The sequence below is a fragment of the Ascaphus truei genome, chromosome 4 (genome assembly GCF_040206685.1).
Source record: "Ascaphus truei isolate aAscTru1 chromosome 4, aAscTru1.hap1, whole genome shotgun sequence".
NCBI classification, from domain to species: Eukaryota; Metazoa; Chordata; class Amphibia; order Anura; family Ascaphidae; genus Ascaphus; species Ascaphus truei.
Genome location: NC_134486.1, coordinates 4,807,697 through 4,835,018, shown reverse-complemented (window position 1 = coordinate 4,835,018; position 27,322 = coordinate 4,807,697). Strand labels below are relative to the sequence as shown.

The window sequence follows — 27,322 nt, the reverse complement described above, 5'->3', positions numbered from 1 at the left end:
GGTGCGGTTATGACGAGGCCTCTCTCTCACCTGTCTGCAGGTGGACATGAGAACGGTGCGGTTATGACGAGGCCTCTCACTTGTCTGCAGGTGGACATGAGAACGGTGCGGTTATGACGAGGCCTCTCTCTCACCTGTCTGCAGTTGGACATGAGAACGGTGCGGTTATGACGAGGCCTCTCACCTGTCTGCAGGTGAACATGAGAACGGTGCGGTTATGATGCGGCCTCTCTCACCTGTCTGCAGGTGAACATGAGAACGGTGCGGTTATGACGAGGCCTCTCACCTGTCTGCAGGTGAACATGAGAACGGTGCGGTTATGACGAGGCCTCTCTCACCTGTCTGCAGGTGAACATGAGAACGGTGTGGTTATGACGAGGCCTCTCTTACCTATCTGCAGGTGAACATGAGAACGGTGCGGTTATGACGAGGCCTCTCACCTGTCTGCAGGTGAACATGAGAACGGTGCGGTTATGATGCGGCCTCTCTCTCACCTGTCTGCAGGTGGACATGAGAACGGTGCGGTTATGACGAGGCCTCTCTCTCACCTGTCTGCAGGTGGACATGAGAACGGTGCGGTTATGACGAGGCCTCTCACCTGTCTGCAGGTGAACATGAGAACGGTGCGGTTATGATGAGGCATCTCTCACCTGTCTGCAGGTGAACATGAGAACGGTGCGGTTATGACGAGGCCTCTCTCTCACCTGTCTGCAGGTGAACATGAGAACGGTACGGTTATGACGAGACCTCTCTCTCACCTGTCTGCAGGTGAACATGAGAATGGTGCGGTTATGACGAGACCTCTCTCTCACCTGTCTGCAGGTGAACATGAGAACGGTGCGGTTATGACGAGGCCTCTCTTACCTATCTGCAGGTGAACATGAGAACGGTGCGGTTATGATGCGGCCTCTCTCTCACCTGTCTGCAGGTGGACATGAGAACGGTGCTGTTATGACGAGGCCTCTCACCTGTCTGCAGGTGAACATGAGAACGGTGCGGTTATGATGAGGCATCTCTAACCTGTCTGCAGGTGAACATGAGAACGGTGCGGTTATGACGAGGCCTCTCTCTCACCTGTCTGCAGGTGAACATGAGAACGGTACGGTTATGACGAGACCTCTCTCTCACCTGTCTGCAGGTGAACATGAGAATGGTGCGGTTATGACGAGACCTCTCTCTCACCTGTCTGCAGGTGAACATGAGAACGGTGCGGTTATGACGAGGCCTCTCACCTGTCTGCAGATGAACATGAGAACGGTGCGGTTATGACGAGGCCTCTCTCACCTGTCTGCAGGTGAACATGAGACAGGTGCGGTTATGACGAGGCCCCACATGTCTGCAGGTAAACATGTGACAGGTGCGGTTATGACGCGGCCCCTCATCTGTCTGCAGGTGAACATGAGAACGGTGAGGTTATGATGAGGCCTCTCTCACCTGTCTGCAGGTGAACATGTGACAGGTGTGGTTATGACGCGGCCTCTCTCACCTGTCTGCAGGTGAACATGTGACCGGTCCGGTTATGCCGAGGTTTCTCTCACCTGTCTGCAGGTGAACATGAGAACGGTGCGGTTATGACGAGGCCTCTCACCTGTCTGCAGGTGAACATGAGAACGGTGCGGTTATGACAACGCCTCTCTCACCTGTCTGCAGGTGAACATGAGAACGGTGTGGTTATGACGAGGCCTCTCTTACCTATCTGCAGGTGAACATGAGAACGGTGCGGTTATGACGAGGCCTCTCACCTGTCTGCAGGTGAACATGAGAACGGTGCGGTTATGATGCGGCCTCTCTCTCACCTGTCTGCAGGTGGACATGAGAACGGTGCGGTTATGACGAGGCCTCTCTCTCACCTGTCTGCAGGTGGACATGAGAACGGTGCGGTTATGACGAGGCCTCTCACCTGTCTGCAGGTGAACATGAGAACGGTGCGGTTATGATGAGGCATCTCTCACCTGTCTGCAGGTGAACATGAGAACGGTGCGGTTATGACGAGGCCTCTCTCTCACCTGTCTGCAGGTGAACATGAGAACGGTTCGGTTATGACGAGACCTCTCTCTCACCTGTCTGCAGGTGAACATGAGAATGGTGCGGTTATGACGAGACCTCTCTCTCACCTGTCTGCAGGTGAACATGAGAACGGTGCGGTTATGATGCGGCCTCTCTCTCACCTGTCTGCAGGTGGACATGAGAACGGTGCGGTTATGACGAGGCCTCTCACCTGTCTGCAGGTGAACATGAGAACGGTGCGGTTATGATGCGGCCTCTCTCTCACTTGTCTGCAGGTGGACATGAGAACGGTGCGGTTATGACGAGGCCTCTCTCTCACCTGTCTGCAGGTGGACATGAGAACGGTGCGATTATGACGAGGCCTCTCACCTGTCTGCAGGTGAACATGAGAACAGTGCGGTTATGATGAGGCATCTCTCACCTGTCTGCAGGTGAACATGAGAACGGTACGGTTATGACGAGACCTCTCTCTCACCTGTCTGCAGGTGAACATGAGAATGGTGCGGTTATGACGAGACCTCTCTCTCACCTGTCTGCAGGTGAACATGAGAACGGTGCGGTTATGACGAGGCCTCTCACCTGTCTGCAGATGAACATGAGAACGGTGCGGTTATGACGAGGCCTCTCTCACCTGTCTGCAGGTGAACATGAAACAGGTGCGGTTATGACGAGGCCCCACATGTCTGCAGGTAAACATGTGACAGGTGCGGTTATGACGCGGCCCCTCTCATCTGTCTGCAGGTGAACATGAGAACGGTGAGGTTATGATGAGGCCTCTCTCACCTGTCTGCAGGTGAACATGTGACAGGTGTGGTTATGACGCGGCCTCTCTCACCTGTCTGCAGGTGAACATGAGAACGGTGCGGTTATGACGAGGCCTCTCACCTGTCTGCAGTTGGACATGTGACAGGTGCGGTTATGACGCGGCCTCTCTCTCACCTGTCTGCAGTTGGACATGTGCTTCTTAAGCCCCTCCACGGTCTTCCTGCCCACGCAGCGGCACTTGGGACAAATAACACGTCCCAGATGCAGGATCTCCAGGTACCAGCGCTCCTCGGGGCTCCCTGCAAGATCGGCAACACCGAGGTCAGAGGAGAAGGAGCGCGGGGAGGGCGGCAGAGCGCGGGGAGGGCGGCAGAGCGCGGGGAGGGCGGCAGAGCGCGGGAAGGGCGGCAGAGCGCGGGAAGGGCGGCAGAGCGCGGGAAGGGCGGCAGAGCGCGGGAAGGGCGGCAGAGCGCGGGAAGGGCGGCAGAGCGCGGGAAGGGCGGCAGAGCGCGGGAAGGGCGGCAGAGCGCGGGGAGGGCGGCAGAGCGCGGGGAGGGCGGCAGAACGCGGGAAGGGCGGCAGAGCGCGGGGAGGGCGGCAGAGCGCGGGGAGGGCGGCAGAGCGCGGGGAGGGCGGCAGAGCGCGGGGAGGGCGGCAGAGCGCCCCCTTCCTTTCAAAGCGCCGATAGCCTCCGCCTTTCCATGCCACGAGAGCCCCCGCGCCCAGGCTTCCCATGCGATAGCGCAGCACCCCTGGGTAGGAATTCCCCTGTAACGCGGTGTACATTGCACCTCCTACAGACATCCATAGTGGAGTGTCTCTGTGTATTTGTAGCCAATAAGACGTACGGCATCAGTCCCGTACAAGACTAAGTGAGGAGGAGTATGTCCTCTGTCCCACACTGAGCCGTGTCCCTGTATGATCCTCCGGGAGCCAGGTATTATTACCGTGATCCCGCGAGGGCCCTGTGCCCGGAAAATACATTCGCTTTATCTGCACCACACCCGTTTTAACCCCTTAGTGTCCAGTGCTGCATTGCTTACTCTTTTGCCAGCTGCGAGTTAAGGGACGGACACTGCGGCCCCTCATTGCACACAGTGACCTGTAGGTGAAGGACAGGGCCGAGCTCAGCGAGCTGCATTTACCTATTACCTGCTGCATAGGACGGAGGCTCCTTCCTCACACACGGGGGGGCTTTCTGGCCCCGGCCGGCCAGGACCCCCGGCCGAGGTTTCATACCTGGGTAAGAGACACAGAAAGGAGAAGGTTTTCCAGAGGGGCTCGGTCACCGGTCTTGGGGGGCGGGGGGTGAGACGTGCTAAAGGGGTTCTCTGTGCCTGAACCATTATTTACTGAAACAATGTCCCCTCAGAAATCAACGGCAATTTCCCACTGAAGTGTGTGATTATAAACAGGGAGAGAGAATAACGGCATGTTCTCAAGCAAGCCCTCCAATCCTAAACTAGGAGTAGTGTGTGTGTGTGTGTGTGTGTGTGTCATATTCATTCCCCACATTACTTACTATACAGGCATGATTAGCACACTATATGAAGAGCAGGGTTAACACTAGCACGGTGCACGTCTCCTTTTATTACTCCTTATTCTAGGAGACAGGCTGCAGGTAGTTAGGTTACCCCCCTGAAGAAGTCCGAATACCCGGATGAAACGCGTAGGGTTATTTGCAATTGCGCAGTGATTCGTGAGCTGTGTGGAGCCTCTTGCCGGTTTCCTGTGAACCAGCTGTTCTCCCGATGTAAAGATCGCAGCGCTGACGCTGACTCCGTAGCTCGTTACCTCCCTTACCATTGGAGGAGAGCCGAGGAAGTCCCGTGACCTCAGACGCTGTTCGGATGCGGATGAGACTCATCCTACCCAGAGGATACGTGTGAGCTGTGTTTGCTGTACTGTCGGCGTCGCTCCTAAACCCTGAGTTGGTTACACTGCCTTTTATGATCAGCATGGAGCATGTGAGTGAACTGGAGCTCACTGCTCTGAGAATTTTTGTTTATTAAACTGTATTGTACCATGATCTTTTCTCTTTTAATACATGTTGATCTGATTCCTGTGAACTACCATTTACCTACGAGAGGAGTTCTTGCGCTCTGCGTACTCCTCCAGTTAGGTTACCCAGCCTTATTCTAGGAGACAGGCGGCAGGTAGTGAGGTACCCAGCCTTATTCTAGGAGATGGGCGGCAGGTAGTGAGGTACCCAGCCTTATTCTAGGAGACAGGCGGCAGGTAGTGAGGTTACCCAGCCTTATTCTAGGAGACAGGCGGCAGGTAGTGAGGTTACCCAGCCTTATTCTAGGAGACAGGCGGCAGGTAGTGAGGTACCCAGCCTTATTCTAGGAGACAGGCGGCAGGCAGTTAGGTTACCCAGCCTTATTCTAGGAGACAGGCGGCAGGTAGTGAGGTTACCCAGCCTTATTCTAGGAGACAGGCGGCAGGTAGTGAGGTACCCACCCTTATTCTGGGAGACAGGCGGCAGGTAGTGAGGTACCCAGCCTTATTCTAGGAGACAGGCGGCAGGTAGTGAGGTTACCCAGCCTTATTCTAGGAGACAGGCGGCAGGTAGTGAGGTTACCCAGCCTTATTCTAGGAGACAGGCGGCAGGTAGTGAGGTACCCACCCTTATTCTGGGAGACAGGCGGCAGGTAGTTACCCAGCCTTATTCTAGGAGACAGGCGGCAGGTAGTGAGGTACCCAGCCTTATTCTAGGAGACAGGCGGCAGGTAGTGAGGTACCCAGCCTTATTCTAGGAGACAGGCGGCAGGTAGTGAGGTACCCAGTCTTATTCTGGGAGACAGGCGGCAGGTAGTGAGGTACCCAGCCTTATTCTAGGAGACAGGCGGCAGGTAGTGAGGTACCCAGCCTTATTCTAGGAGACAGGCTGCACGTAGTTAGGTACCCAGCCTTATTCTAGGAGACAGGCGGCAGGTAGTTACCCAGCCTTATTCTAGGAGACAGGCGGCAGGTAGTTAGGTTACTCAGCCTTATTCTAGGAGACAGGCGGCAGGTAGTTACCCAGCCTTATTCTAGGAGACAGGCTGCAGGTAGTTACCCAGCCTTATTCTGGGAGACAGGCGGCAGGTAGTGAGGTACCCAGCCTTATTCTAGGAGACAGGCTGCAGGTAGTGAGTTACCCAGCCTTATTCTGGGAGACAGGCGGCAGGTAGTGAGGTACCCAGCCTTATTCTAGGAGACAGGCGGCAGGTAGTTACCCAGCCTTATTCTGGGAGACAGGCTGCAGGTAGTGAGGTACCCAGCCTTATTCTAGGAGACAGGCGGCAGGTAGTGAGGTTACCCAGCCTTATTCTAGGAGACAGGCGGCAGGTAGTGAGGTTACCCAGTCTTATTCTAGGAGACAGGCGGCAGGTAGTGAGGTACCCAGCCTTATTCTAGGAGACGGGCGGCAGGTAGTGAGGTACCCAGCCTTATTCTAGGAGACAGGCGGCAGGTAGTGAGGTACCAAGCCTTATTCTAGGAGACAGGCGGCAGGTAGTGAGGTACCAAGCCTTATTCTAGGAGACAGGCGGCAGGTAGTGAGGTACCAAGCCTTATTCTAGGAGACAGGCGGCAGGTAATTAGGTTACCCAGCCTTATTCTGGGAGACAGGCGGCAGGTAGTGAGGTTACCCAGCCTTATTCTAGGAGACAGGCGGCAGGTAGTGAGGTACCCAGCCTTATTCTAGGAGACAGGCGGCAGGTAGTGAGGTACCAAGCCTTATTCTAGGAGACAGGCGGCAGGTAGTGAGGTACCCAGCCTTATTCTAGGAGACAGGCGGCAGGTAGTGAGGTACCCAGCCTTATTCTAGGAGACAGGCGGCAGGTAATTAGGTTACCCAGCCTTATTCTAGGAGACAGGCGGCAGGTAGTGAGGTACCCAGCCTTATTCTAGGAGACAGGCGGCAGGTAGTTACCCAGCCTTATTCTAGGAGACAGGCGGCAGGTAGTGAGGTTACCCAGCCTTATTCTAGGAGACAGGCGGCAGGTAGTGAGGTTACCCACCCTTATTCTAGGAGACAGGCGGCAGGTAGTGAGGTTACCCAGCCTTATTCTGGGAGACAGGCGGCAGGTAGTGAGGTTACCCAGCCTTATTCTAGGAGACAGGCGGCAGGTAATTAGGTTACCCAGCCTTATTCTAGGAGACAGGCGGCAGGTAGTGAGGTACCCAGTCTTATTCTAGGAGACGGGCGGCAGGTAGTGAGGTACCCAGCCTTATTCTAGGAGACAGGCGGCAGGTAGTGAGGTACCCAGCCTTATTCTAGGAGACAGGCGGCAGGTAGTGAGGTACCCAGCCTTATTCTAGGAGACAGGCGGCAGGTAGTGAGGTACCCAGCCTTATTCTAGGAGACAGGCGGCAGGTAGTGAGGTACCCAGCCTTATTCTAGGAGACAGGCGGCAGGTAGTGAGGTACCCAGCCTTATTCTAGGAGACAGGCGGCAGGTAGTGAGGTACCCAGCCTTATTCTAGGAGACAGGCGGCAGGTAGTGAGGTACCCAGCCTTATTCTAGGAGACGGGCGGCAGGTAGTGAGGTACCCAGGCTTATTCTAGGAGACAGGCGGCAGGTAGTTAGGTTACCCAGCCTTATTCTAGGAGACAGGCGGCAGGTAGTTAGGTACCCAGTCTTATTCTAGGAGACAGGCGGCAGGTAGTGAGGTTACCCAGCCTTATTCTAGGAGACAGGCGGCAGGTAGTGAGGTTACCCAGCCTTATTCTAGGAGACAGGCGGCAGGTAGTGAGGTTACCCAGCCTTATTCTAGGAGACAGGCGGCAGGTAGTGAGGTACCCAGCCTTATTCTAGGAGACAGGCGGCAGGTAGTGAGGTACCCAGCCTTATTCTAGGAGACAGGCGGCAGGTAGTTAGGTACCCAGCCTTATTCTAGGAGACAGGCGGCAGGTAGTGAGGTACCCAGCCTTATTCTAGGAGACAGGCGGCAGGTAGTTAGGTACCCAGCCTTATTCTAGGAGACGGGCGGCAGGTAGTGAGGTTACCCAGCCTTATTCTAGGAGACAGGCGGCAGGTAGTTAGGTTACCCAGCCTTATTCTAGGAGACAGGCGGCAGGTAGTGAGCTACCCAGCCTTATTCTAGGAGACAGGCGGCAGGTAGTGAGGTACCCAGCATTATTCTAGGAGACAGGCGGCAGGTAGTTAGGTACCCAGCCTTATTCTGGGAGACAGGCGGCAGGTAGTGAGGTACCCAGCCTTATTCTGGGAGACAGGCGGCAGGTAGTGAGGTACCCAGCCTTATTCTAGGAGACAGGCGGCAGGTAGTTAGGTACCCAGCCTTATTCTGGGAGACAGGCGGCAGGTAGTGAGGTACCCAGCCTTATTCTGGGAGACAGGCGGCAGGTAGTGAGGTACCCACCCTTATTCTGGGAGACAGGCGGCAGGTAGTTAGGTACCCAGCCTTATTCTAGGAGACAGGCGGCACGTAGTTAGGTACCCAGCCTTATTCTAGGAGACAGGCGGCAGGTAGTGAGGTACCCAGCCTTATTCTAGGAGATGGGCGGCAGGTAGTGAGGTACCCAGCCTTATTCTAGGAGACAGGCGGCAGGTAGTTACCCAGCCTTATTCTAGGAGACAGGCGGCAGGTAGTTACCCAGCCTTATTCTAGGAGACAGGCTGCAGGTAGTTACCCAGCCTTATTCTGGGAGACAGGCGGCAGGTAGTGAGGTACCCAGCCTTATTGTAGGAGACAGGCGGCAGGTAGTTACCAGCCTTATTCTGGGAGACAGGCTGCAGGTAGTGAGGTAATCAGCCTTATTCTAGGAGACAGGCGGCAGGTAGTGAGGTTACCCAGCCTTATTCTAGGAGACAGGCGGCAGGTAGTGAGGTTACCCAGTCTTATTCTAGGAGACAGGCGGCAGGTAGTGAGGTACCCAGCCTTATTCTAGGAGACAGGCAGCAGGTAGTGAGGTACCCAGCCTTATTCTAGGAGACAGGCGGCAGGTAGTTACCCAGCCTTATTCTGGGAGACAGGCTGCAGGTAGTGAGGTACCCAGCCTTATTCTAGGAGACAGGCGGCAGGTAGTGAGGTTACCCAGCCTTATTCTAGGAGACAGGCGGCAGGTAGTGAGGTTACCCAGTCTTATTCTAGGAGACAGGCGGCAGGTAGTGAGGTACCCAGCCTTATTCTAGGAGACAGGCGGCAGGTAGTGAGGTTACCCAGCCTTATTCTAGGAGACAGGCGGCAGGTAGTGAGGTTACCCAGTCTTATTCTAGGAGACAGGCGGCAGGTAGTGAGGTACCCAGCCTTATTCTAGGAGACAGGCGGCAGGTAGTGAGGTTACCCAGCCTTATTCTAGGAGACAGGCGGCAGGTAGTGAGGTTACCCAGTCTTATTCTAGGAGACAGGCGGCAGGTAGTGAGGTACCCAGCCTTATTCTAGGAGACAGGCGGCAGGTAGTGAGGTACCCAGCCTTATTCTAGGAGACAGGCGGCAGGTAGTTACCCAGCCTTATTCTGGGAGACAGGCGGCAGGTAGTGAGGTACCCAGCCTTATTCTAGGAGACAGGCGGCAGGTAGTGAGGTACCCAGCCTTATTCTAGGAGACAGGCTGCAGGTAGTGAGGTACCCAGCCTTATTCTAGGAGACAGGCGGCAGGTAGTGAGGTTACCCAGCCTTATTCTAGGAGACAGGCGGCAGGTAGTGAGGTTACCCAGTCTTATTCTAGGAGACAGGCGGCAGGTAGTGAGGTACCCAGCCTTATTCTAGGAGACAGGCGGCAGGTAGTGAGGTACCAAGCCTTATTCTAGGAGACAGGCGGCAGGTAGTGAGGTACCCAGCCTTATTCTAGGAGACAGGCGGCAGGTAGTGAGGTACCCAGCCTTATTCTAGGAGACAGGCGGCAGGTAGTGAGGTACCCAGCCTTATTCTAGGAGACAGGCGGCAGGTAGTGAGGTTACCCAGCCTTATTCTAGGAGACAGGCGGCAGGTAGTGAGGTACCCAGCCTTACTCTGGGAGACAGGCTGCAGGTAGTTAGGTACCCAGCCTTATTCTAGGAGACAGGCGGCAGGTAGTGAGGTTACCCAGCCTTATTCAAGGAGACAGGCGGCAGGTAGTGAGGTTACCCAGCCTTATTCTAGGAGACAGGCGGCAGGTAGTGAGGTACCCAGCCTTATTCTAGGAGACAGGCGGCAGGTAGTGAGGTACCCAGCCTTATTCTAGGAGACAGGCGGCAGGTAGTGAGGTACCCAGCCTTATTCTAGGAGACAGGCGGCAGGTAGTTAGGTTACCCAGCCTTATTCTAGGAGACAGGCGGCAGGTAGTGAGGTACCCAGCCTTATTCTAGGAGACAGGCGGCAGGTAGTGAGGTACCCAGCCTTACTCTGGGAGACAGGCGGCAGGTAGTGAGGTACCCAGTCTTATTCTAGGAGACAGGAGGCAGGTAGAGAGGTACCCAGACTTATTCTAGGAGACAGGCGGCAGGTAGTGAGGTACCCAGCCTTATTCTAGGAGACAGGCGGCAGGTAGTGAGGTACCCAGCCTTATTCTAGGAGACAGGCGGCAGGTAGTGAGGTACCCAGCCTTATTCTAGGAGACAGGCGGCAGGTAGTGAGGTACCCAGCCTTATTCTAGGAGACAGGCGGCAGGTAGTGAGGTACCCAGCCTTATTCTAGGAGACAGGCGGCAGGTAATTAGGTTACCCAGCCTTATTCTAGGAGACAGGCGGCAGGTAGTGAGGTACCCAGCCTTATTCTAGGAGACAGGCGGCAGGTAGTTACCCAGCCTTATTCTAGGAGACAGGCGGCAGGTAGTGAGGTTACCCAGCCTTATTCTAGGAGACAGGCGGCAGGTAGTGAGGTTACCCACCCTTATTCTAGGAGACAGGCGGCAGGTAGTGAGGTTACCCAGCCTTATTCTGGGAGACAGGCGGCAGGTAGTGAGGTTACCCAGCCTTATTCTAGGAGACAGGCGGCAGGTAATTAGGTTACCCAGCCTTATTCTAGGAGACAGGCGGCAGGTAGTGAGGTACCCAGTCTTATTCTAGGAGACGGGCGGCAGGTAGTGAGGTACCCAGCCTTATTCTAGGAGACAGGCGGCAGGTAGTGAGGTACCCAGCCTTATTCTAGGAGACAGGCGGCAGGTAGTGAGGTACCCAGCCTTATTCTAGGAGACAGGCGGCAGGTAGTGAGGTACCCAGCCTTATTCTAGGAGACAGGCGGCAGGTAGTGAGGTACCCAGCCTCATTCTAGGAGACAGGCGGCAGGTAGTGAGGTACCCAGCCTTATTCTAGGAGACAGGCGGCAGGTAGTGAGGTACCCAGCCTTATTCTAGGAGACAGGCGGCAGGTAGTGAGGTACCCAGCCTTATTCTAGGAGACGGGCGGCAGGTAGTGAGGTACCCAGGCTTATTCTAGGAGACAGGCGGCAGGTAGTTAGGTTACCCAGCCTTATTCTAGGAGACAGGCGGCAGGTAGTTAGGTACCCAGTCTTATTCTAGGAGACAGGCGGCAGGTAGTGAGGTTACCCAGCCTTATTCTAGGAGACAGGCGGCAGGTAGTGAGGTACCCAGCCTTATTCTAGGAGACAGGCGGCAGGTAGTGAGGTACCCAGCCTTATTCTAGGAGACAGGCGGCAGGTAGTTAGGTACCCAGCCTTATTCTAGGAGACAGGCGGCAGGTAGTGAGGTACCCACCCTTATTCTAGGAGACAGGCGGCAGGTAGTTAGGTTACCCAGCCTTATTCTAGGAGACAGGCGGCAGGTAGTGAGGTTACCCAGCCTTATTCTAGGAGACAGGCGGCAGGTAGTGAGGTTACCCAGCCTTATTCTAGGAGACAGGCGGCAGGTAGTGAGGTACCCAGCCTTATTCTAGGAGACAGGCGGCAGGTAGTGAGGTACCCAGCCTTATTCTAGGAGACAGGCGGCAGGTAGTTAGGTACCCAGCCTTATTCTAGGAGACAGGCGGCAGGTAGTGAGGTACCCAGCCTTATTCTAGGAGACAGGCGGCAGGTAGTTAGGTACCCAGCCTTATTCTAGGAGACGGGCGGCAGGTAGTGAGGTTACCCAGCCTTATTCTAGGAGACAGGCGGCAGGTAGTTAGGTTACCCAGCCTTATTCTAGGAGACAGGCGGCAGGTAGTGAGGTACCCAGCCTTATTCTAGGAGACAGGCGGCAGGTAGTGAGGTACCCAGCATTATTCTAGGAGACAGGCGGCAGGTAGTTAGGTACCCAGCCTTATTCTGGGAGACAGGCGGCAGGTAGTGAGGTACCCAGCCTTATTCTGGGAGACAGGCGGCAGGTAGTGAGGTACCCAGCCTTATTCTAGGAGACAGGCGGCAGGTAGTTAGGTACCCAGCCTTATTCTGGGAGACAGGCGGCAGGTAGTGAGGTACCCAGCCTTATTCTGGGAGACAGGCGGCAGGTAGTGAGGTACCCACCCTTATTCTGGGAGACAGGCGGCAGGTAGTTAGGTACCCAGCCTTATTCTAGGAGACAGGCGGCACGTAGTTAGGTACCCAGCCTTATTCTAGGAGACAGGCGGCAGGTAGTGAGGTACCCAGCCTTATTCTAGGAGATGGGCGGCAGGTAGTGAGGTACCCAGCCTTCTTCTAGGAGACAGGCGGCAGGTAGTTACCCAGCCTTATTCTAGGAGACAGGCGGCAGGTAGTTACCCAGCCTTATTCTAGGAGACAGGCTGCAGGTAGTTACCCAGCCTTATTCTGGGAGACAGGCGGCAGGTAGTGAGGTACCCAGCCTTATTGTAGGAGACAGGCGGCAGGTAGTTACCAGCCTTATTCTGGGAGACAGGCTGCAGGTAGTGAGGTACCCAGCCTTATTCTAGGAGACAGGCGGCAGGTAGTGAGGTTACCCAGCCTTATTCTAGGAGACAGGCGGCAGGTAGTGAGGTTACCCAGTCTTATTCTAGGAGACAGGCGGCAGGTAGTGAGGTACCCAGCCTTATTCTAGGAGACAGGCGGCAGGTAGTGAGGTACCCAGCCTTATTCTAGGAGACAGGCGGCAGGTAGTTACCCAGCCTTATTCTGGGAGACAGGCTGCAGGTAGTGAGGTACCCAGCCTTATTCTAGGAGACAGGCGGCAGGTAGTGAGGTTACCCAGCCTTATTCTAGGAGACAGGCGGCAGGTAGTGAGGTTACCCAGTCTTATTCTAGGAGACAGGCGGCAGGTAGTGAGGTACCCAGCCTTATTCTAGGAGACAGGCGGCAGGTAGTGAGGTTACCCAGCCTTATTCTAGGAGACAGGCGGCAGGTAGTGAGGTTACCCAGTCTTATTCTAGGAGACAGGCGGCAGGTAGTGAGGTACCCAGCCTTATTCTAGGAGACAGGCGGCAGGTAGTGAGGTTACCCAGCCTTATTCTAGGAGACAGGCGGCAGGTAGTGAGGTTACCCAGTCTTATTCTAGGAGACAGGCGGCAGGTAGTGAGGTACCCAGCCTTATTCTAGGAGACAGGCGGCAGGTAGTGAGGTACCCAGCCTTATTCTAGGAGACAGGCGGCAGGTAGTTACCCAGCCTTATTCTGGGAGACAGGCTGCAGGTAGTGAGGTACCCAGCCTTATTCTAGGAGACAGGCGGCAGGTAGTGAGGTTACCCAGCCTTATTCTAGGAGACAGGCGGCAGGTAGTGAGGTTACCCAGTCTTATTCTAGGAGACAGGCGGCAGGTAGTGAGGTACCCAGCCTTATTCTAGGAGACAGGCGGCAGGTAATTAGGTTACCCAGCCTTATTCTAGGGGACAGGCGGCAGGTAGTTACCCAGCCTTATTCTAGGAGACAGGCGGCAGGTAGTGAGGTACCCAGCCTTATTCTAGGAGACAGGCGGCAGGTAGTTACCCAGCCTTATTCTAGGAGACAGGCGGCAGGTAGTGAGGTACCAAGCCTTATTCTAGGAGACAGGCGGCAGGTAGTGAGGTACCCAGCCTTATTCTAGGAGACAGGCGGCAGGTAGTGAGGTACCCAGCCTTATTCTAGGAGACAGGCGGCAGGTAGTGAGGTACCCAGCCTTATTCTAGGAGACAGGCGGCAGGTAGTGAGGTTACCCAGCCTTATTCTAGGAGACAGGCGGCAGGTAGTGAGGTACCCAGCCTTACTCTGGGAGACAGGCTGCAGGTAGTTAGGTACCCAGCCTTATTCTAGGAGACAGGCGGCAGGTAGTGAGGTTACCCAGCCTTATTCAAGGAGACAGGCGGCAGGTAGTGAGGTTACCCAGCCTTATTCTAGGAGACAGGCGGCAGGTAGTGAGGTACCCAGCCTTATTCTAGGAGACAGGCGGCAGGTAGTGAGGTACCCAGCCTTATTCTAGGAGACAGGCGGCAGGTAGTGAGGTTACCCAGCCTTATTCTAGGAGACAGGCGGCAGGTAGTGAGGTACCCAGCCTTACTCTGGGAGACAGGCGGCAGGTAGTGAGGTACCCAGTCTTATTCTAGGAGACAGGAGGCAGGTAGTGAGGTACCCAGACTTATTCTAGGAGACAGGCGGCAGGTAGTGAGGTACCCAGCCTTATTCTAGGAGACAGGCGGCAGGTAGTGAGGTACCCAGCCTTATTCTAGGAGACAGGCGGCAGGTAGTGAGGTACCCAGCCTTATTCTAGGAGACAGGCGGCAGGTAGTGAGGTACCCAGCCTTATTCTAGGAGACAGGCGGCAGGTAGTGAGGTACCCAGTCTTATTCTAGGAGACGGGCGGCAGGTAGTGAGGTACCCAGCCTTATTCTAGGAGACAGGCGGCAGGTAGTGAGGTACCCAGTCTTATTCTAGGAGACGGGCGGCAGGTAGTGAGGTACCCAGCCTTATTCTAGGAGACAGTCGGCAGGTAGTGAGGTACCCAGCCTTATTCTAGGAGACAGGCGGCAGGTAGTGAAGTACCCAGCCTTATTCTAGGAGACAGGCGGCAGGTAGTGAGGTTACCCAGCCTTATTCTAGGAGACAGGCGGCAGGTAATTAGGTACCCAGCCTTATTCTAGGAGACAGGCGGCAGGTAGTGAGGTACCCAGCCTTATTCTAGGAGACAGGCGGCAGGTAGTTACCCAGCCTTATTCTAGGAGACAGGCGGCAGGTAGTTACCCAGCCTTATTCTAGGAGACAGGCGGCAGGTAGTGAGGTACCCAGCCTTATTCTAGGAGACGGGCGGCAGGTAGTGAGGTACCCAGCCTTATTCTAGGAGACAGGCGGCAGGTAGTGAGGTACCCAGCCTTATTCTAGGAGACGGGCGGCAGGTAGTGAGGTACCCAGCCTTATTCTAGGAGACAGGCTGCAGGTAGTTAGGTTACCCAGCCTTATTCTAGGAGACGGGCGGCAGGTAGTGAGGTACCCAGCCTTATTCTGGGAGACAGGCGGCAGGTAATTAGGTTACCCAGCCTTATTCTAGGAGACAGGCGGCAGGTAGTGAGGTACCCAGCCTTATTCTAGGAGACAGGCTGCAGGTAGTGAGGTACCCAGCCTTATTCTAGGAGACAGGCGGCAGGTAGTGAGGTACCCAGCCTTATTCTAGGAGACAGGCGGCAGGTAGTGAGGTACCCAGCCTTATTCTAGGAGACAAGCGGCAGGTAGTGAGGTACCCAGCCTTATTCTAGGAGACAGGCGGCAGGTAGTGAGGTACCCAGCCTTATTCTAGGAGACAGGCGGCAGGTAGTGAGGTTACCCAGTCTTATTCTAGGAGACAGGCGGCAGGTAGTGAGGTACCCAGCCTTATTCTAGGAGACAGGCGGCAGGTAGTTAGGTACCCAGCCTTATTCTAGGAGACGGGCGGCAGGTAGTGAGGTACCCAGCCTTATTCTAGGAGACGGGCGGCAGGTAGTGAGGTACCAAGCCTTATTCTAGGAGACAGGCGGCAGGTAGTTAGGTACCCAGCCTTATTCTAGGAGACAGGCGGCAGGTAGTTAGGTACCCAGCCTTATTCTGGGAGACAGGCGGCAGGTAGTTAGGTTACCCAGCCTTATTCTAGGAGACAGGCGGCAGGTAGTGAGGTACCCAGCCTTATTCTAGGAGACAGGCTGCAGGTAGTTAGGTTACCCAGCCTTATTCTAGGAGACAGGCGGCAGGTAGTGAGGTACCCAGCCTTATTCTAGGAGACAGGCGGCAGGTAGTGAGGTTACCCAGCCTTATTCTAGGAGACAGGCGGCAGGTAGTTACCCAGCCTTATTCTAGGAGACAGGCGGCAGGTAGTTACCCAGCCTTATTCTAGGAGACAGGCGGCAGGTAGTTACCCAGCCTTATTCTAGGAGTCAGGCGGCAGGTAGTTACCCAGCCTTATTCTAGGAGTCAGACGGCAGGTAGTTACCCAGCCTTATTCTAGGAGACAGGCGGCAGGTAGTGAGGTTACCCAGCCTTATTCTAGGAGACAGGCGGCAGGTAGTGAGGTTACCCAGTCTTATTCTAGGAGACAGGCGGCAGGTAGTGAGGTACCCAGCCTTATTCTAGGAGACAGGCGGCAGGTAATTAGGTTACCCAGCCTTATTCTAGGGGACAGGCGGCAGGTAGTTACCCAGCCTTATTCTAGGAGACAGGCGGCAGGTAGTGAGGTACCCAGCCTTATTCTAGGAGACAGGCGGCAGGTAGTTACCCAGCCTTATTCTAGGAGACAGGCGGCAGGTAGTGAGGTACCAAGCCTTATTCTAGGAGACAGGCGGCAGGTAGTGAGGTACCCAGCCTTATTCTAGGAGACAGGCGGCAGGTAGTGAGGTACCCAGCCTTATTCTAGGAGACAGGCGGCAGGTAGTGAGGTACCCAGCCTTATTCTAGGAGACAGGCGGCAGGTAGTGAGGTTACCCAGCCTTATTCTAGGAGACAGGCGGCAGGTAGTGAGGTACCCAGCCTTACTCTGGGAGACAGGCTGCAGGTAGTTAGGTACCCAGCCTTATTCTAGGAGACAGGCGGCAGGTAGTGAGGTTACCCAGCCTTATTCAAGGAGACAGGCGGCAGGTAGTGAGGTTACCCAGCCTTATTCTAGGAGACAGGCGGCAGGTAGTGAGGTACCCAGCCTTATTCTAGGAGACAGGCGGCAGGTAGTGAGGTACCCAGCCTTATTCTAGGAGACAGGCGGCAGGTAGTGAGGTTACCCAGCCTTATTCTAGGAGACAGGCGGCAGGTAGTGAGGTACCCAGCCTTACTCTGGGAGACAGGCGGCAGGTAGTGAGGTACCCAGTCTTATTCTAGGAGACAGGAGGCAGGTAGTGAGGTACCCAGACTTATTCTAGGAGACAGGCGGCAGGTAGTGAGGTACCCAGCCTTATTCTAGGAGACAGGCGGCAGGTAGTGAGGTACCCAGCCTTATTCTAGGAGACAGGCGGCAGGTAGTGAGGTACCCAGCCTTATTCTAGGAGACAGGCGGCAGGTAGTGAGGTACCCAGCCTTATTCTAGGAGACAGGCGGCAGGTAGTGAGGTACCCAGTCTTATTCTAGGAGACGGGCGGCAGGTAGTGAGGTACCCAGCCTTATTCTAGGAGACAGGCGGCAGGTAGTGAGGTACCCAGTCTTATTCTAGGAGACGGGCGGCAGGTAGTGAGGTACCCAGCCTTATTCTAGGAGACAGTCGGCAGGTAGTGAGGTACCCAGCCTTATTCTAGGAGACAGGCGGCAGGTAGTGAAGTACCCAGCCTTATTCTAGGAGACAGGCGGCAGGTAGTGAGGTTACCCAGCCTTATTCTAGGAGACAGGCGGCAGGTAATTAGGTACCCAGCCTTATTCTAGGAGACAGGCGGCAGGTAGTGAGGTACCCAGCCTTATTCTAGGAGACAGGCGGCAGGTAGTTACCCAGCCTTATTCTAGGAGACAGGCGGCAGGTAGTTACCCAGCCTTATTCTAGGAGACAGGCGGCAGGTAGTGAGGTACCCAGCCTTATTCTAGGAGACGGGCGGCAGGTAGTGAGGTACCCAGCCTTATTCTAGGAGACAGGCGGCAGGTAGTGAGGTACCCAGCCTTATTCTAGGAGACGGGCGGCAGGTAGTGAGGTACCCAGCCTTATTCTAGGAGACAGGCTGCAGGTAGTTAGGTTACCCAGCCTTATTCTAGGAGACGGGCGGCAGGTAGTGAGGTACCCAGCCTTATTCTGGGAGACAGGCGGCAGGTAATTAGGTTACCCAGCCTTATTCTAGGAGACAGGCGGCAGGTAGTGAGGTACCCAGCCTTATTCTAGGAGACAGGCTGCAGGTAGTGAGGTACCCAGCCTTATTCTAGGAGACAGGCGGCAGGTAGTGAGGTACCCAGCCTTATTCTAGGAGACAGGCGGCAGGTAGTGAGGTACCCAGCCTTATTCTAGGAGACAAGCGGCAGGTAGTGAGGTACCCAGCCTTATTCTAGGAGACAGGCGGCAGGTAGTGAGGTACCCAGCCTTATTCTAGGAGACAGGCGGCAGGTAGTGAGGTTACCCAGTCTTATTCTAGGAGACAGGCGGCAGGTAGTGAGGTACCCAGCCTTATTCTAGGAGACAGGCGGCAGGTAGTTAGGTACCCAGCCTTATTCTAGGAGACGGGCGGCAGGTAGTGAGGTACCCAGCCTTATTCTAGGAGACGGGCGGCAGGTAGTGAGGTACCAAGCCTTATTCTAGGAGACAGGCGGCAGGTAGTTAGGTACCCAGCCTTATTCTAGGAGACAGGCGGCAGGTAGTTAGGTACCCAGCCTTATTCTGGGAGACAGGCGGCAGGTAGTTAGGTTACCCAGCCTTATTCTAGGAGACAGGCGGCAGGTAGTGAGGTACCCAGCCTTATTCTAGGAGACAGGCTGCAGGTAGTTAGGTTACCCAGCCTTATTCTAGGAGACAGGCGGCAGGTAGTGAGGTACCCAGCCTTATTCTAGGAGACAGGCGGCAGGTAGTGAGGTTACCCAGCCTTATTCTAGGAGACAGGCGGCAGGTAGTTACCCAGCCTTATTCTAGGAGACAGGCGGCAGGTAGTTACCCAGCCTTATTCTAGGAGACAGGCGGCAGGTAGTTACCCAGCCTTATTCTAGGAGTCAGACGGCAGGTAGTTACCCAGCCTTATTCTAGGAGACAGGCGGCAGGTAGTTAGGTACCCAGCCTTATTCTAGGAGACAGGCGGCAGGTAGTTAGGTACCCAGCCTTATTCTAGGAGACAGGCGGCAGGTAGTTAGGTACCCAGCCTTATTCTGGGAGACAGGCGGCAGGTAGTTACCCAGTCTTATTCTAGGAGACAGGCGGCAGGTAGTTACCCAGTCTTATTCTGGGAGACAGGCGGCAGGTAGTTACCCAGCCTTATTCTAGGAGACAGGCGGCAGGTAGTTAGGTACCCAGCCTTATTCTGGGAGACAGGCGGCAGGTAGTTACCCAGTCTTATTCTAGGAGACAGGCGGCAGGTAGTGAGGTACCCAGCCTTATTCTAGGAGACAGGCGGCAGGTAGTTACCCAGCCTTATTCTAGGAGACAGGCGGCAGGTAGTTACCCAGTCTTATTCTAGGAGATGGGCGGCAGGTAGTTAGGTACTGTGACGGGGAGGGGATACCCAGGCCAATAAATAAAGGTGTTATGCCCGGCTGGGTGCCCCTGAACCATATTGGGGATTTCTGATTGTCAGCTCTTCAACCCAGTAATGGCAGTAACACCGTGCTTGTAATAAAAATGTCTGTGTGTCTCCCACCAGGTATAAGGTGGCGAGAATAATGGGATTTCTACTATGCAATTTATTTCAATAACAGTGTTTCCTGTAACCGTGCAAAGGAAAAATGGTTTTCAAACCCAGCAGCCCGCAGCACAGCGTATAGCTTATATAACTTCTGCTAGGAAGGTCCTAGAGCGCAGAGATTTGCTGTGAGCGCTGAGTAAAATCATTAAAAAAAGGTTATAATGCAATTTTTATAACATTTCATAAAAATTGATGAATGAAAGTCCCCCTATTTTAACAGTTCTAACATTATGGGCATAAGGGGATTTTCCTTCAAACGGCCGGAACAGGGGGAAACACTCAAGATTGTAATTGCGGTACTTTAGAAATGTTTGGCAGGAAATTCCTGAGAGGTGAGCAATGCATATGCAACTAGGGCTTCTAAGCCAAACCGCTAGTTTGGTTCCCCGATGTCTGGAAAAGCCCGTAGTTGAAAGCATTAGCCGACTGAAGGTGTGAGGTGGGGTAATTTATGCATTCCCCATCTAAGCACATGGCCCCGATGTCCGGAAAACTCAGACAAAATGTCGCCAGAGAAGGGGGCTTGGTCTGGTATGCTAAGCGGCGAATGTGCGAGGTTCGCGCCTGCGCTCAGCAAACTATGAAGCCCTCTGCCATGTTTTGTCAAGTAAGGGCAACCCTGGGATAGGTAGGGATATTATTCCCACGAACGAGATTGGCTGCAGAGGTTACAAATAGGGCTTTTTACTGCATAAAAATCCCTGCAGTCGATCGGCAGGGAGATTAATCTAAACTGGATTTTAAACTTTACAACATTGTAACCCAAGTCGAGAGTTCGTAAGAACTAAGGAATCCAGAACCAATTCTACGGCGGTAGAACGAAGTAAGCACCTGCGGAGGAGAAACAGGGGTTGCGAGAGGCACCCCTATCCAAAGACTGTTTTCGGCTTTATTTGCGCACAACTCCCGCTCCTGGGAAATTGTGCCTAAAGACACTGTTCCTAAAGATTTCATTTTGGGAATAGAAGATTTCGTTTGCCCCGTCCCAGTAAGTGTATTTCAAGTGTTTTTTGCAAATAATCTTTTGTGTGTGTGTTCATTCTGTAAATAAATTACAATTTATTGTATCTCTTGCTTTGCTCAATCAAAGGATCCGGGAATTTTGGTGTTGAAAGCATTGGTCTCCCATGACAGTTACCCAGTCTTATTCTAGGCCAGTGGCAGGTAGTCAAGACTGGGTAACTATTGGTTTTATTTCCCATTACCGCACAGCACGCACATAACCTTCATCTCAGAGACGTTCCAAAGCTTGAGCATTCACAACGAGAAATCAAAGTATTCAAAAGTCTGGAGTAATTGACAATATCCAGCCTCACCCTCACCTAACTGCTGAGACTTCTTCATCGGAAAAGCTTCATAGTCCTCGTCCTCCCCACTTCTTTTCTTCTTGGACAACGTTCCTACAAAAACGCAGAGAGGATGGAGAGAGGCTCAGGCTGTTGGTTACCTTATGAAGGGTTACAAATCACTCAGAGGAAAGTGACATGCGCATAAGCAGCGTTCGGGGAAGAGGTGCGGACGCAGCGCTCGGGGAAGAGGGGCGGACGCAGCGTTCGGGGCTAATGCAGGGCTCAGGGCGGATGCAGCACTCGGGCGGAGGGGCGAACGCACACAGGATATGGACGCAAAAGGCAAGTTACCACTTTGAGAGTTGTGAGCCTCTCCTGCCCCGATTCCTCGCATCTTGAGCCAGTATTTGCGTCTGTGGACGGAGTTGCTGGCATTGGAGCTGCTGCTAGCCTTGTCCGATCCCGAGGAGTCGCTTAGGGAACCATCGTAGCTGTCCCTCAGCAGCAAGCCAAAAGAGCTGCTCCTGGGAGAGGAACCAGAGGAGGGGCTGATGAGGTTATGTGTTTCGTTATTAATGGGTTTACCAGCTAAGACATATTAAGACCTGAATCTCATGTAAATATATATATATTCTGGGTTGAGAGTACAGACAAACAGACAATGAACAAATACAGGCAGATTATAGACCAACAGTTGTGAATGATTGGAGAGGGACAGGTAGACACTGGCAGTCAGGTAGACCCTTCCAGTAGTGAGAATCAGTAGCGGGTGTGCAAGTCTCACCCCCCACCCCCCACACATGCAGACTAAACGGACAACTCCATCCATACGCAGAAAGGACAGTAAAGAGAGTGAATAAAATGTATCTGCTGTCGCATCATACAATGAAACTGCAGACAAGGATTGTCAGTAACATGTTAAACAGACTACCTGCAGCTGTGCCCTGTGTTATTACACAGTTTCATGGAGCAAAGCAGGAGTTAAGGAAATACAGAGTCAGAGAGCCTGCCCAAAACCATCTGTTTAGCCCATTTGGTTACCGATTGTGCAGGAAAACCACCACTTCCAAGAGAAGCAGATACTGAACTCACACGGTGAGAGCGTCTCCACTTACGTTTTACTGTTCTCCATTCCCTTCCTTTTGGGTCCGGGCTCCTCGTTGGCTGTACTGGAGCTCACTTCTGCAGGTCACTGAGACACATGCCAAATGCCCATCAAACTTTCCTCCTCCCATGCCACGGTGACAGTAATGGACACACGTGGCTTACTGAGCGTTCCTCCCAGCTGCAGTAAATGTGCATCATATAATTACTTATTTATTACTTCCTTACTTTATTCAACAAATATAATAGAATACCAGTTTGGAAAAGCACACCCTCCTCCTTGGGCCCTGCACCAAATTACATTCTCATTCCATAACATCATTAAGCTGGGAGAGAAACAGGCAGCCATGAGACACCGTCACAGACAGTGCCTCTCCCATTCTTATCAGGGGAACCGATGTGTGTTGGGAGATACCTTATAGTGTATGAGAGAAACTGATGTGTTTTGGGTCACACCTTATAGTGTACAGTATGAGGGAAACGGATGTATGTTGGGAGATACCTTATAGTGTATGAGGGAAACTGATGTATGTTGGGAGATACCTTATAGTGTATGAGGGAAACTGATGTGTGTTGGGAGATACCTTATAGTGTATGAGGGAAACTGATGTATGTTGGGTGATACCTTATAGTGTATGAGGGAAACTGATGTATGTTGGGTGATACCTTATAGTGTATGCGGGAAACGGATGTGTGTTGGGGGATGCCTTATAGTGTATGAGGGAAACGGATGTGTGTTTGGAGATACCTTATAGTGTATGAGGGAAACTGATGTGTGTTGGGAGATACCTTATAGTGTATGAGGGAAACTGATGTATGTTGGGTGATACCTTATAGTGTATAAGGGAAACTGATGTATGTTGGGTGATACCTTATAGTGTATGCGGGAAACGGATGTGTGTTGGGGGATGCCTTATAGTGTATGAGGGGAAACTGATGTATGTTGGAAGATACCTTATAGTGTATGAGGGAAACTGATGTATGTTGGTTGACACCTTATAGTGTATGAGGGAAACTGATGTGTGTTGGGTGACACCTTATAGTGAATGAGGGAAACTGATGTGTGTTGGGTGACACCTTATAGTGTATGAGGGAAACTGATGTGTGTTGGGTGACACCTTATAGTGTATGAGGGAAACTGATGTGTGTTGGGTGACACCTTGTAGTGTATGAGGGAAACTGATGTGTGTTGGGTGACATCTTATAGTGTATGAGGGAAACTGATGTGTGTTGGGAGACACCTTATAGTGTATGAGGGAAACGGATGTTTGTTGGGTGACATCTTATAGTGTATGAGCGGGGACTGATTGGGCCATAAATCATATCCAAGGATAAAAGAGCTTAGGTGGGAGCGGGTAACACCATTAACAGAACTATATAACCAATCACTATTAACAGGTGTAATTCCAGATGAAGAGAGAAGAGGAAGCGTAGTCCCACTGATCCCGGGAGGCCAGGACTTACACACCAGGGATTGCCAGACAGAACGACAGAGGTAATAAAAATGAATTTATTGTAAAATTGTATCAAAAGCTGTCCAACACATACAACACACACTCCCCTGTGACGGGAGAGGGTAACCAGGCTCTATACTAAAGGTCAAGCCTGTTTGGTTACCCATGCTCTGTGTATAAGGGTCCCAGAGAGTTAGCTCTTGGACACAGTAACATTGTAAGATCACATTGTACTTTGTGTAATAAAACCAGTTGTGTTTTTCCCTTTCCGGGCATGCCAGAAAGCAGGGATTGTTGGGTATGAGTTCCGGGCGTGCCAGCGAGCAGGGATTGCTAGGGTATGAGTTTCCGGGCGTGCCAGCGAGCAGCAGGGATTGCTGGGTATGAGTTTCCGGGTGTGCCAGTGAGCAGGGATTGCTGGGTATGAGTTCCGGGCGTGCCAGCGAGCAGGGATTGCTGGGTATGAGTTCCGGGCGTGCCAGCGAGCAGGGATTGCTGGGTATGAGTTCCGGGCGTGCCAGCGAGCAGGGATTGCTGGGTATGAGTTTCCGGGCGTGCCAGCGAGCAGGGATTGCTGGATATGAGTTCCGGGCGTGCCAGCGAGCAGGGATTGCTGGGTATGAGTTCCGGGCGTGCCAGCGAGCAGGGATTGCTGGGTATGAGTTCCGGGCGTGCCAGCGAGCAGGGATTGCTGGGTATGAGTTTCCGGGCGTGCCAGCGAGCAGGGATTGCTGGGCATGAGTTTCCGGGCGTGCCAGCGAGCAGGGATTCCTAGGGTATGAGTTTCCGGGCGTGCCAGCGAGCAGGGATTGCTGGGTATGAGTTTCCGGGCATGCCAGCGAGCAGGGATTGCTGGGTATGAGTTTCCGGGCGTGCCAGCGAGCAGGGATTGCTGGGTATGAGTTTGCGGGCGTGCCAGCGAACAGGGATTGCTAGGGTATGAGTTTCCGGGCGTGCCAGCGAGCAGGGATTGCTAGGGTATGAGTTTCAAAGGGGGTTTTGCGGAGAAACCGTTGACAGAATGTGCCTAGGAGGTTGGGGTCCAGAGTTACCAGGTCCCCTATAAATGTAACCAGGAACCATGCCTGATTCTCGGATACATGTAGGCACATTGTCCGAGCAATACTCTCCTTGAAAACGTAAGCGCAACTCACCACTAGGGTTTCCTGCTTCAGCATAGCCCAGAGAGAATGAGGCACAGGGATAAACATGTATTCCTGTAAGTGAGGGAATCCCTAGGTTAAGGGGGGTACCCCAGTTAGTGCCAAGATGACCCACAACCAGTATAGGGTTTGTGGGTGCCCAACTGTATATTAGGTTGGGGGGACTCAGAGTCCAAACTGAGTCAGAGGGAAAGAGTGTGGGGAATAAGGCAGACAGAAATAAAGAGACAACATTGTTCCTTTTCTGTTCCTTGTCCCCCAAGACCTTCACCTAATGTCCCACATAGCTGAAGGGGTTCCCCAAGACTCAAAGTGTATTAAAATGTAGTTTTAATATGTCCAAACAGGCTGCCCATGCAAACCCATAGGCGCCGGTATGTGTGCTGAACATCGGAGTTCAAAGCAGCCAGAGGATGACTCAACAAAGTATCCGGCCGCTCCTCCTTCTCTTACCGTGCACCCCAAACTAGAACAATCTCCCGGGGAATCTCACATCCACCACCAGTCTAAGTTATTTCAAATCTAAGGCTGTCTCACATTTTAATCTGTAACTGTTACATACGCCCATAATATATATTATCTCTAACCGTGCATGCAATGTCTTGTATATAATGTATACCCTGCTCATTTATGTAACTGTATTTGTAACCATGTATTATTTGTCTTAACTCTGTGCCCAGGACATGCGTGAAAACGAGAGGTAACTCTCAATGTATTACTGCCTGGTAAAATATTTTATAAATAAATGTCTAGAGTTGTGAACGGCATTTGGCCAGAGAGGAAAGGTGGAGTACCAGGTCCGGAGATCAATGGCAGTCCTCAGGGATACCACTTATTCTGCCAGACCTAGGGGCACCTGCCCAGCGGGTGGCAATGGGAGAGCAGGGGGGAGATGTGGCACGCGTGCGCATGTCTCTTGGCTATTTCAAATTTCCCACTAACCCAGATTTCCTACCCGGCTTGGCTCCGATTGGCTGTCCGGTCTGCTTCTATTTTATGAATTAAGCAGAGAATACTATAAGAAGCCGTGAGCCAATCAGATGGTGTTTCTCATTGAGTCAGAGCCGAAAGAGCGCGGGCGTCTTTTCAAAGATGCTTTGTTTGTAATAGCAAAGCAACCGGCTTCGATTTCAAGCCTGAAAAGTCTGCCCGCCAGAGACTAAGTCCAGCATTATGCGCCCAAGTTCTCGGAATCGAACGTAGCGGACCCGGCTGGGGTTTTATGCCGATTTGGGTTCCAGAAGATGAGTCCCGGTCGGGGTAAAACTCTCCCATAGATTTCCCTGCACCTAGAAAAGTCTAGTTTTCAATCCCAGACCCCCAGTAAGTGTCTTTTCGTCTGTATTTTGTGTATCATTGTGTGTAAGCGAATGTATGCCGAATAAATTACAATTTATTTCTCTACCTTGTTTTGCTTAATGAATGATCCCGTAAAAAGGTGTAAATAACCTGGTCCGACGTGACATCCCCCAACTGGGGTAACTGGGAAAACACCCTCCAGGCCTAGGTGCGGGAACCTCCGTTAGGAAGCTTTCCCTGTTATGCTCCCACGCAGGGTGTAGAAGGCACAGCTATCCGAAGCCCCAGCAGGAACCCAGGAACTCAAGCCTAGAACTAACCAACAGTGGCCCCCCACCCCACACCTTTTATACCCCATGGTGACATCATGGATACACATAGGGAGAGTTAATGGCAGGTGCCTCCTGTGACGGTGAGGGGGTAACCAGGCTCTTAAAAAAGGTCAAGCCCAGCTCTGGTTACCTCTGATCCGAGTATAAGGATTCAAGAGAGTCAGCTCTTGAGCCCAGTAACTGTATATGCATAACCTGTAATATGCGGCAATAAAGATTTTCCGTGTTTTTACCTTTCCAGGGATGTCAGCGAGCAGGGATTGCTAGTGTATGAGTTTCATGGGGGGAGGGGGTTGCGGAGGAACCGTTGACAGATTGTGCCTAGGTAGTTGGGGTCCGGAGTTGTCGGTTCCCCAATAAATGTACCTGGGAATCCCCTGCCGAAATCCCTCTACTGGCTTTGGATCAAATCCCGCATCTCGCACTCGATTCTCCTACTCACTTTTAAAGTTTACCTCTTCTGCCCCTCCTTACATCTCAGCCCTAATTTCTCGCTATGCACCGTCCCGGCTCTTCCGTTCTGCTCAAGGATGTCTTCTTTCTACCCCCTTTGTATCTAAAGCCCTCTCCCGCCTTAGACCTTTCTCACTGACTGCCCCACACCTCTGGAACGCCCTTCCGCTCAGTACCGGACTAGCACCCTCTCTATCCACCTTTAAGACCCACCGCTGCGCTTATAGTGCCCGGCGACACGACATCACGCCAAAACAAATACATTGGATCCGGACGGAGCGACAGAGCTGCAAAAAAATTTGAAGCCATTGAAATTTGATTTTGGGAGAGACAGTCGCCACATGTGACTGTCTCTGATTCTACACCAATCCAGAGCGCCTACTGCACACTGCCCGCCCCCTTCGTGACATCACTGGCCTTGTCGCCAGCGACATCGCTCCAAACCTAAGTGCAACTTTCGACAGGTGACGTCATCGGTCGCGTCGCCGGCACAATAAACGTGGCCTAAGAAACACTTGCTGAAAGAAGCATGACTAGCACTGTGGCTAGTACTAAACGCATGATATATAAAGCTTGGCCCCCTGCAGACGCACTTACCTGAACGCCCTCCTGTCTCTGTACGTACTTCCTACCAATTCGATTGTAAGCTCTTCGGAGCAGGGACTCCTCTTCCTAAATGTTACTTTTATGACTGAAGCACTTATTCCCATGACCTGTTATTTGTCATATTTGTTATTTATACGATTGTCGCGCTATGTACATTAATGGCGCTATATTAAATAAGGCATACAATACAAATGACATCTTAATTTGAACATACAAAAGAAGAAAACTGAATAAAAAGACAAAAACAAGGTTATGTTC

General features: G+C 52.9%; 1 protein-coding gene across 1 annotated transcript in view; it reads right to left on the bottom strand.

Annotated features, from left to right (window-relative positions):
• ZNF512 (zinc finger protein 512) overlaps positions 1-27,322 on the bottom strand; it is a 478,050-nt gene that overhangs the window by 446,125 nt on the left and 4,603 nt on the right. Inside the window, exons 2-6 of the mRNA XM_075594694.1 lie at positions 21,769-21,938; positions 21,005-21,177; positions 20,687-20,764; positions 3,925-4,011; positions 2,947-3,071 (exon numbers count right to left, since the gene is read on the bottom strand). Coding sequence (XP_075450809.1) covers positions 2,947-3,071; positions 3,925-4,011; positions 20,687-20,764; positions 21,005-21,177; positions 21,769-21,785 — 480 coding nt within the window. The 5' untranslated portion in view covers positions 21,786-21,938. The remainder of the gene's footprint in view (positions 1-2,946; positions 3,072-3,924; positions 4,012-20,686; positions 20,765-21,004; positions 21,178-21,768; positions 21,939-27,322) is intronic.